The sequence below is a fragment of the Elephantulus edwardii genome, unplaced genomic scaffold, assembly GCF_000299155.1.
Source record: "Elephantulus edwardii isolate Elephantulus edwardi_28Jun2011 unplaced genomic scaffold, EleEdw1.0 scaffold00068, whole genome shotgun sequence".
NCBI classification, from domain to species: Eukaryota; Metazoa; Chordata; class Mammalia; order Macroscelidea; family Macroscelididae; genus Elephantulus; species Elephantulus edwardii.
In genome coordinates, this window is record NW_006399818.1 from 6,243,380 (window position 1) to 6,254,332 (window position 10,953).

Below are 10,953 nucleotides of genomic sequence, written 5' to 3' on the forward strand. Positions count from 1 at the left end.
AATTTAGATATCATTTTTATGATTATTTAGCTCTTTTAGGGTCAGAGAAAAGATGAAGACCCTCAACAAGATGGACAGACAGAGAGGCTGCAATAATGAACTTCAGTGCAGCAGTGACTGTGAGGACAGAACAGGACTGGGGAGTACTTCTGGTGTATACACGACAGCTACAAGACAGAGCCGCCTAATGACAGACACATCACTACCACAATATTTGGTAGATGTAATAGTTTGGATTATTGATTTCAGTGACAGAAACCCAACTTAATACATTCAACATTAGTAATTTAGTTCTGAAATTTGCTAACTTTCTTAAATCCTGATTCTAAAGGATCTTTTAGATTGGAAACAAATTTGTTGACCAACTTCGTGCAGAGCTGAAGTCAAAATCAGATCTTTAGAGCAAAGGCAAAAACAAATGAAAAATTGTATTAGCGGGACAATTCTCAAGAAATGTGTTCTAAATGAATGACAATTCTTATCACATGTGTTCTGAGAGTCTTAAAGTGTGGTGAGCTCCTGAAGCTCCTAATACCTCTGGAACCACGAGGGTTGCATTGTGGCTCGCTTTTAGCTCACACTCACACATAGAACGTCTTTAAAGACTATAGGAAGTCCCAGAAACGATCACTAATATATCCAAGTTGGCAGCATGCTGTTGAGGTCATGAGAGTGAAGAGGCACAAGTTCTGCCTTTGAGTACCATAATTTCATTGGGGAAAAAGGCAAGTCTGCATGCACTCTGAGACGGAAGAACTTTGAAGACACTTGGGTTAGGAATCCAACCCAGACTTCAAAGATCAGAAAAGTATTCTAGAAGAAGGATTATTCGCTGCTTCCAATGACTTCTCCGAGTCATCCTACAAATTACTCTCAGATAAAACTTTCAGAAACTGTTATGCACACGAGCACAATGTTGTTATGTACCAATGAGTTGAAACCAACTCAGTGACCCTCCAGTGGGCTTTCAGAGGTAGTAAATCACACGAGATTGCTCGTCTTTCTCCTCCAGAGCTGCTGAGGGAGTTGAACTGCTCGACTTTGGAGCTTCCTGGCACTATAAAATTGTTCAACAGCTTATGATATTTCTTAATAATTCTACGAGAAAGTACCAAATTCCATGGCCCTTCCATTTGTTAATCACCTTCTCTGTTGAACTAAGTTTCATCCTTATTTCAAGATTTACACTGGACCACCAATCCTCAGCAGCATATTCTAGTCTTGGTTCTAACAGCTGGAACTCCTATAGCATCTAATGAATTATGTTTGCCACCTTTTTGGGCAGCTAGCAGATATAATTCAGTAATTTATCAGTGTTTACTCTTCAATATAGCACATAAATCATAACTATGGTAAAATATGCATCATGATTTCAAAATTTTACAAGCTAACTGGAAGAGACTGTGTTTTGGGTATGTCACACTACACATGCTGGCCAGTGCCTTCTGTGGACTAGTTACCTTAGTAGGTAAACAGAGAAAAAACACAGTGTTTTCTCTACAGAACAGGAGAGAAGGGCAAATTTGCAACAATGCATTACAATAGAGAGTGATGTTGTTCATTGCCGTTGAGCTGGAACTGACACACAGCTAACTTCCCAGCAATTTTCACAGGTTTTAGATCTCATGGGAGGAGGAGAGGACCCATTTTTCTCCAGCAGAGCAGCTGGTAGATCACACACACACAAAAAATCAGCACAAGGAGTTACAGATGCTAGAGAAGAGATACAAAGTGGGAATGGCAGTCAGGCAAGACTTAGAAGTAACTCCAAAATAAGACATTTTAACAGCCTGATGAGTTCACTAGGTGAAGAAGTTGGGAACACTTCCACATTTGTTAAGAGAGATTAAATCTTATGCTTCCCCCTCATTTTAATATCCTTGCATTTATTCCTAAAGTAACAGGCAGATACTTTTGATGGTATATCACCATGCTTCTTCTTCTTCTTCTTTTTTTTTTAATTTATTTTTGTGTGCGTGTACCGTCAAATCAGATCTGACTGGTACAGGAGGAGATTATCTATCCCTCCTTCCCCGGCAGAACATCTGGTGGATTCGAACCGTGCGCCTCTGGGATTGTAGTTGCAGTTCCATGCCACTAGGCCACCAGAACTCCCCTATGATGCTTCTATCGTAATGCCTAACTCTAACCCTAATACATTAAATTTATTAGTGTTTGAAAGTTTTCACACATATTTTATTTCATCTAATTCCTACAAACAACTTGTTATTCCCTTTTACTAAATGATTCAATGGAGGCCAAAAGAAGTGACCTTGTGAAAGGCCACTTATTAGTCATGAGAACACATGTCTAGTTGTATCCCACTCAGACTGCCTTTCAGTCTCTAACTGTAGTGAAAAAGGTCGTTACTATTAAACTACTCTCAGGGAAGACAGGGAAAGAAGAGCTATTTCTTGGAGGATCTTAAAATGATATTTGAAAATTTGTTTCCAAAAGCATTTACATTTTTGCAGTTTAAAAATATTGCTAATATTGTTCAAAATTTGTTTTAAACAGGACTTGAGTGCTTGCTGCAGAAGATCAAAGAGTGCAGCTTTCAGTATGGATTGCATCTCAACATCAGGAACACAAAAATCCTCAGCATTGTGCCAATAAGCAGCATCAAGATAGACAAAGGAAGGACTGAAGTTGTTAATGATTGCTTCTTGCTCAAAGCTACAGTCAACACCCTTGACACCAACAATCAAGATATCAAAAGATGAATTGCACTGGGAAAATCTGCTGTCAAGGGCCTCTCCAGGGTGCTGAAGTGCAATGATGTCACAATCTAGAGACTCAGGTGCACCTGATCCAGGCCATAGTCTTCTCAATTGCTTGCTATGCATATGAGAGCTGAATAATGAGTAAGGATGACAGTAGAATTGATGCCTTTGAGTTGTGGGTGTTGGAGAAAAGTACTGAACATATCACAGATTTCAAGAGAACAAACAGGTCTGTCCTAGAGAGGGTGAAACTAGGTTACTCCTTGGAGGCAAGGATTTTAAGACTTCATCACATTCACTTTAGGCCAGTCCTTGGAGAAAGATATCATGTTTGGAAGGGTGGAAGGTGAGTGCAGGAGAGGAAGCCCCTGAATGAGATGGATTGACACAGTGACTATGGCAATAGGGTCAGGTGTGCTAGCTCCTGATCTGGCAAGGTTCAGAGCCATTGTTCACAGGCTCGCTATGAGTGGCAATCAAGTCGTCCACACAACAACAACAAAATCACGTGAAGTTTTCAGCCTCTGAAGATTTTTTCTCTCGGTAGGTTCTTTATTAGAGTAAGCCCAATAACTACAACAAGATTTAAACTTGAGCCCTATGTTGAAATCTTAGCTCCATGAACCTTCTCCCTAGAGGCTCCTGAGCTGATTCTTCATAAAATCTATCAGGATTTGCTGAGATGCATCATTTTCACACACAGTTCTTCCCTTCTGGGAGCTTGTCATTCATCTTGTGTAGAAGACTGCAGGCAATTAGACCCTATGGCTGCAGTCCTTCTATCACGTCTGCTTTTATAACACGCCTGCCCATTGAGTGGCAAGCACAAGTTCTCACCTACTTTAGGACACAAGTAGATGTTTGCTGACTGAAGAAATGAACAAAGTATGTTGTCCAGTGCTAGCTCAGTTCTTGATACTCAGACAAAGCCTGCACTGATAACCTTCCTGATCGTGGTCAACTCTCTCCTTAGAGGAATAGGAATTACAGACGTCTTCATGTCAAAGGAACCCATAATGTCTGTGAAAAAAACCCCCAAATTTCGTATGCCTCAAATTTCTAAGAATCACAGCAATTTGGTGGATATTAGTTAGCACTTATTGCTTTAAGAAACAAAGTGAATACTGGTGTTAGTTTTTAGTAGAACCATTATTTGGCTACAGAATCAATACTTAAGGTTAGACATTCTATTGCATATGCACATGCAAAATGGGAAAGAAATGACAAAAATGGGTAAATTTTTACTCAGTAAATGCTATTTTATGTATTGGATATGTCTTGGATAGGGTGCAGCCGGAGTGCTCTTTGGAGGCAAGAATGACAAGGCTTCGCCTCACATACTTTGGGCATGTTGCTAGCAGGGGCTATTCCTTGGAGGAGGACATGAAGGTTAGAGGGTTGGTGAAGGAGAGAAATACCCTCCACTAGGTGAACTGACACAGTGACTGCTGCAATGGGCTCTTGCATGTCAGGAAGTGTGAGGATGATGCAGGATAGAACAGGGTTCAGATTTTTTGTTCACAGGGTCGCTGTGAGTTGTACTCGACTCTATGACACCTAACAACAACAACAACAAAAATGCTATTCATATTCTAATTTTATATTTAATGATAAGGTGTATTTTACATTTCCTTCATCTCTGACAGGAGCCCTGGTGGTGCAGTCTGAATCTACCTGCTGTTCTAAGGAAGAATGAAGTCTGCTTCTCACAAACTCTCTGGTGCAGTTCTTCTCCCCTGTGGAGCTGCTATGGGTCAGAATCAACGTGATGGCCATGGGTGTGGTCTTGGTATTTCAGATATCTCATATTTAAATAGACAGCTGAGGTGAAGTCAATAGACCACACTTACCTTTTTGTTTCAAAATATAATCAGAGTTTAAATTGAATTGAAGAAAGAATGTCAGGAAGAAGGAAAGCCAGTGAGTAAAAATAATAAGGGTTTGAAAGGTAGAATCAAAGAAATTCCTCACCAATAGTGTGAAAGAAAAAAAATAAAAATCTCCCCAAATAATTCAGTAAATAATTACCTACCTTTTCTGAAATTAAACTGATTTTCCTTTGAAGTCCTTGGAAATCATTGGCTTCTAGTCTCAGTAGTTGGTACTGGTTTTCCACTCTTGCAAACTTTTCTGATTGCTGAAACACAAACCTAGAAAAGAAAAAAAAAATCTAAATGTCCTAATATACATTAATTTATAGGTGAATAAATATGTTATTCTGGTTAGAATAACATACAGTCTAATCTTTTTAATTGCAGCTTCGGTCAGTTAATTTCCATAAACTTGGATGAAGTCTAAATCTGTCCTGGCGGAAGGGCAGCCAGTGCTCCTCAGAATTCAGGATGGGGAGGCTTTGTCTCATATACTTTGGGCATGTTACTTGAAGGCATGTTATCCTGGGAAAAGACATAAACTTGGAAAAGTAGAGGGTTAGTGAAGGAGAAGAAGGCTTTCAACGAGATGAACTGGTAAAGCAACTACAGCAATGGCTTCAGCACACTCGTGACTGTGAGGATGGCAGAGAATCCTGAGGGTTTCACTCCACTCATGTAAGGGTTGCTATGAGTCAGAGTCAACGTGAAGGTATCTAACAGCGAATTAATGTCTGTTTAGTTTAGTTACTGTGGAGTTGATTTTGACTCATGGAAAACCCATTAGTACAGAATAGGACTCCCTGTTGGGTTTTCAAGACTGTGACCTTGTGGCAGCAACCACTACGTCTACTTCTGAGAAAACTCTGGAGGGGTTCAAACTGCCAACTTTTTGACCAGTTGTAGAGTGCTAACCCTTTGCACCATCCATATTAAAGATTCCGTAACACTAACTTTTTTTTTAAATTTTATTTTATTATTTTGTGTGCATGTACCGCCAAATCGGATCTGACTGTTACAGGAGTAGATTGTCCCTCCTTTTCCAGCAGAGCATCTAGTGGATTTGAACTGTGTGCCTCTGGGATTGCAGTGCAGCTTCTTGCCACTAGGCCACCAGAGCTCCCTGTAATATTAACTTTTAAATAAAACTCTGGTTACTAGGGGGGTTTAGAGGGGTCATGGTACTAGGAATATTGTTGCTGATGTTAGATGGATCTTGGCTGAAAGCAGAGAATACCAGAAGAATGTCTATCTGTGTTTCATTGATTATGCAAAGGCATTTGACTGTGTGGATCATAACAAACTGTGGCTGACTCTGAGAAGAATGGGAATCCCAGAACATTTAATTGTGCTAATGCGAAACCTGTACTTGGGTCAAGAGGCAGTAGTCAGAACAGAGCAGGGTAACACTGCATGGTTCAAAATTGAGAAGGGTGTACACCAGGGATGCATCCTGTCTCCATACCTTTTCAACATGTATGCAGAGCAGATTATCCGAGAAGCTGGGCTCTATGAGAAGAACTGTGGCATCAGGATTGGTGGAAGATCTATTAACAATCTGCGTTATGCAGATGACACAACCCTGCTTGCTGAAACTGAGGAGAACCTCATGCACTTGCTGCGAAGGGTCAAGGACTGCAGCCTTCAGGATGGACTAAGGCTCAATGTCAAGAAGACAAAGATTCTCGCCACTGGACCAATTGGCAGTGTCAGGATGGATGACGAAGAGATTGAGAGTGTTCACAGCTTCAGTTTGCTCGGCTCTACAGTCAACACTCTTGGCACCAGGAGTCAGGAAATCAAAAAGCGTATCGCGATGGGAAAGTCTGCTGTTAGGGACCTCTCAAAGGTACTCAGGAGCGACAGTGTCTCTCTGGAGACTAAGGTGTGCCTGATACAGGCCATGGTCTTTGCAATCGCTTGTTATGCATCAGAGAGTTGGTCAATGACTAGGGAGGACAGAAGGAGAGTGGATGCTTTTGAGCTGTGGTGCTGGAGAAGGGTACTGAATGTACCATGGACTACCAGGAAAACAAACAGATTCATCTTGGAGAGGATTAAACCAAGCTACTCCTTGGAGGCAAGGATTCTGGGTCTTCGTCTGACATACTTTGGACATGTTGCCAGGAGGGACGGGTCCTTAGAGAGGGACATCATGCTTGGGAGGGTGGAGGGACAGCGCAGGAGGAGAAGACCCTCTATGAGATGGATCGATTCAGTGACTGGGGTAATCGGGATGGGTGTGTCAGAGGCAGTGCGGTGCGCAGGATAGAGCGGGGTTTAGGGCTGTTGTGCATAGGGTCGCTATGAGTCGGAAACGACTCGACTTGATGGTGCCCAACAACTAAAGAAACAGGGTGGCTTTCAGAAACTATTTTTATCATCCATTGTTCTTTTTTTAAATTTTTTTATTTTACTCTATTATTTTTTCTGTGTGTACCGCCAAATCAGATCTGACTGGTACAGGAGGAGACTGCCCCTCCTTCTCCAGCAGAGCATCTGATGGTCATCCATTATTCTTTAATATTACTTAATGGTTTTACCTATGAAAATTAAGAGGAGCAGATGGTGGGTGAACTGTCACACAAGGTGTCACCTTTGGGTGAGCCGCACAGCTGTACCCAGCAGGCCACTGGAGCCCATAGAGATAAGAATGTTTATTCAAAGATATTTTCTGTGAAGGTTGATCTACTACAGTAATACCTTATAGGGCTTTTATTTTATTACATACATACTAATGTTTTCTCTCCCTGGACTACTCCCTCATATGTGAACATTCATCAAAAGTTTGGAAAAAATTGTGTGCCATGTTAGCGGACTCTGATATTCTCTGATAATTTTTTTTATAATCAGCATTATCAACAACAATAAAGTAATAAAAGATTCATCTTCATTACATATGAAGACTATGGCACCTAACACCACCACCACCAACAAATGGATAGGAGCCCTGGTATCAAAAACACTGGTGGATTGAGAACTCTCAGAGGTGTCATGGAAGACAAGTCAGGAGATCTACCTCCAGAAAAGTCCATGGAAATGCTGTGGAGCACGGTCATAGTCTCACACACATGGGGTCACCCGAAGTCAGAGCTGACACAAGTCATGGCAACTGTCTTTTTAACAACTGAGTTATACATCAAAAAAACCCCAAGCAGGGCTGACTTAGTGCTGCTAATAAAAAATGGTCTGCATAGTGCTGTCAAAACACTATTTTTCATTAAGATGTGGCAAACATTATTTTATGTAATTACTAATTCAGCATTAAGGAAAAGGATTTTCTACAGAGTAATAAAAGAGGAAGACCTTCAGTGAGATGGATTTGTGTAGTAGCAACGGTGAGGATGGCACAGGACTGGACATGGTGGTATATATGCGTTCTATACTGGTAGGTGTTGGAGAGGGTGCAGCCAGAGTGCTTCTTGGAGACAAAGATGATACAACTTCCACTTACATTCTTTGGGCATGTTGCTAGAAGAGGCTATCATCCATTGGAGAAAAACATCATGCCTGAGAAGGTAGAGGGACAGCAAGAGAGAGGAAGACTCTCAGCCAGGTGGACTGACATACTACCTGCTACAATGGGTCATGTGTGTCAGAGATTGTGAGGATGGCGCAGGACAGGACAAGGGTTCAGATCTGCTGTTTACAGGGTCACCATGAGTTGTACTCGACTGGATGGCACCTAAGAACAACAACATGAGTCACAGCCAACTCCCTAGCTATCTAACACCAACAAGAAAAAGTTGTTTCAGTTGTTAAAAAAGGAATTTTCAAGTTGGTACTCAGGGTAGTGCCTAAGGCGCTTCATTTCCTTTTTATGAGTCAGAAGCCTATTCTCAGATGTTCATGCTTCATTTGTTGTGTACCGATAAGTTGGAACTGACTCAGAGTTGACCTTCCAACTTTTCAGAGGATGTAAATTGTGCATAGGGAGATAGGGAGATAGCCTTTCTTGGTTGAATGGGATGACCTGCTTTTGGTTTGGCAGTACAACTTCCTACACACTGTTGTTAGGTGCCATTCAGTCAAGAATGACTCATAGCGACCGTATGGACAGCCAATCTGAACACTGTCCTAATCTGTGCCATCCTCACAATCTCTGACACTCTTAAGCTCACTGCAGTCACAACTGTCCACTGACATGGCTGGGGTTTTCCTCTCTTTTGTCACTCCTCCACCTTCCCAAGTATGATGTCCCTCTTAACAACGTGCTCAAAGCATGAGACACAGCTTCACCATCTTTGCCTTCAAGGAATACTGTGGCTGCACCTTCTCCAAGACATTATCTGTTTGTTCTTTTGACCATCCATCTTCAGCACTCTTCTCTAACATCACAGTTCAAAAGCATGAATTCTTCTTTTGTCATCTTTACTCATTGTCAAAGTCTCAGATGCATAGCAAGTGACTGAAAAGACTATTGCCTGAATCAGGTACACCTTAGTCCTCAAACTGATATCATTACTCAATAACATCCCACTGCTGTTGTTGTGCTTTTGAGTTGGATCTGACCCATAGATCTCAAGTGGGTTTTCAGAGGCATATATCACACAGGAGGATACTGCACACCCTTTCTCCATGGAATCTACTCACTAGAGGTCACTTTATTCACTTTGTTGTTAGATGCAGTTGAGTTGAGTACGACTCATAGTGATCCTATGAACAACAGATCTGAGCCTTGTCCTACCCTGGGCCGTCATCATCTCTGACACACTTGAACCTGTTGCTGCAGTCACTGTGTTGATCCATCTCATTAGAGTCTTCTTCTCTTTTGTTGACCTTCCAAGGATGTTCCTTCCCAAGGACAGGTAAGGGCAAAAGACAACGAGTTTGGGTGTGTTAAAGTTATAGTTCTAGGAAACAGATTTTAAATAGTTCTGGACTAAAGATTTCTATCTCCCAGGGGCTTGGATTTAAGAAAAAAAGAAAAAATCAAAAAGCAAAAGTTTTGTGCACTCTTCCAATCCTCTCACATGATGAAGTCTAGATTCTTTATCCCACTTTCATCACTGTGGATAAGCAGGGTTTGGTTTACATGAAATGGAGGGAAGAATAGACAGTTTAGTTATTAGTTATAATTTTTTCAATCACTTGTTATGCATCAGAGAGTTGGACAATGACTAGGGAGGATAGAAGGAGAATTGATGCCTTTGAGCTGTGGTGCTGGAGAAGAGTATTGAGTGTACCATGGACTGCCAAGAGAACAAACAGATCCATCCTAGAGAGGGTTAAACCAGGCTGCTCCTTGGAGGCAAGGATTCTGGGGTTTCGCCTGACATACTTTGGACATGTTGTAAGGAGAGACAGGTCTTTAGAGAGGGACATCATGCTGGGTAGAGTAGAGGGACAGCGCAGGAGGGGAAGACCCTCTATGAGGTGGATTGATTCAGTGACTGGGGTAATCGGGATGGGTGTGTCAGAGGCAATGAGATTGACACAGGATAGAGCACGGTTTACGGCTGTTGTACCTAGGGTCACTATGAGTCGCAAACGACTCGACGGCACATAACAACAACAACAACAACAACAACAACAATCTTACCATGCTTTGGGGCTTCTTTCATCATGCAAGTAAAACCTTGAAGGTGGAAGAAAAGAACGTAGGTGGCTAACTTGTTACTTTTAAGTGTTATCAAGTATTGTGAAGTTGATGGCAACTCCACGTGTGTTGGAAGAATAGTTTCAATAGCTGTAATCTTACTCAAACAGATACACCTTTTTACGTCCCTCACCCAAGACTCCAGATGGATATAAACAGACAATTTTTTAGTTAGTAATACAAGGTGATGGACTAGGAATACACTGAGGTCTCCCTCTGTAGGTTTGAATCCTGCCAACTACAATCACTTGGGGAGCTCTGGTGGTCAGCTAGAGGGCCATGCTGCCAACTCAAAAGTGGTACCTGTCTCTTGGTTCAAATCCATGAAAGGATCCAAGGAGGAAAGCTGGGCAATCTCCTCCCACACAGTTTATAACCTTGAAAAACCCACCGGAGGGTCAGCTATGAGTTGGTTCTGATTCAAGGGAAATGAGAGTCTAGTTAACCATTTTCCCTATTTGGAGACTTTTACTGTCAGGGCAGGATTACCTAAAGAAACAGTATTCCTTTCTAATCCATCCTACTCAACATGAAACCTCATAGAGATTTGGTTGGAACACTGAGGTCACGAATTGCACATTTTCCTGATTGCTGCCTTTGTATAGCTCCTTAAGGAACCTTAACTGCTGGCAGACATTTGACAGAGGTCTTGTACAGGATTTTCAGCTTGTAGGACATTGTTAAATAAAATATAATACTTAAAATCAACAGACTATCAGAATACTTGGCATCATTAAAAAGAATAGGATGTACGTATGTA

At 41.5% G+C, this 10,953-nt stretch overlaps 1 protein-coding gene across 2 annotated transcripts in view; it reads right to left on the reverse strand.

The window, feature by feature from the left end:
* IKBIP (IKBKB interacting protein) overlaps positions 1-10,953 on the reverse strand; it is a 33,537-nt gene that overhangs the window by 15,686 nt on the left and 6,898 nt on the right. For both annotated transcript variants that reach the window (XM_006888502.1, XM_006888501.1), the window contains exon 2: positions 4,756-4,873. In XM_006888502.1, the coding sequence (XP_006888564.1) occupies positions 4,756-4,873 (118 nt within the window). The remainder of the gene's footprint in view (positions 1-4,755; positions 4,874-10,953) is intronic.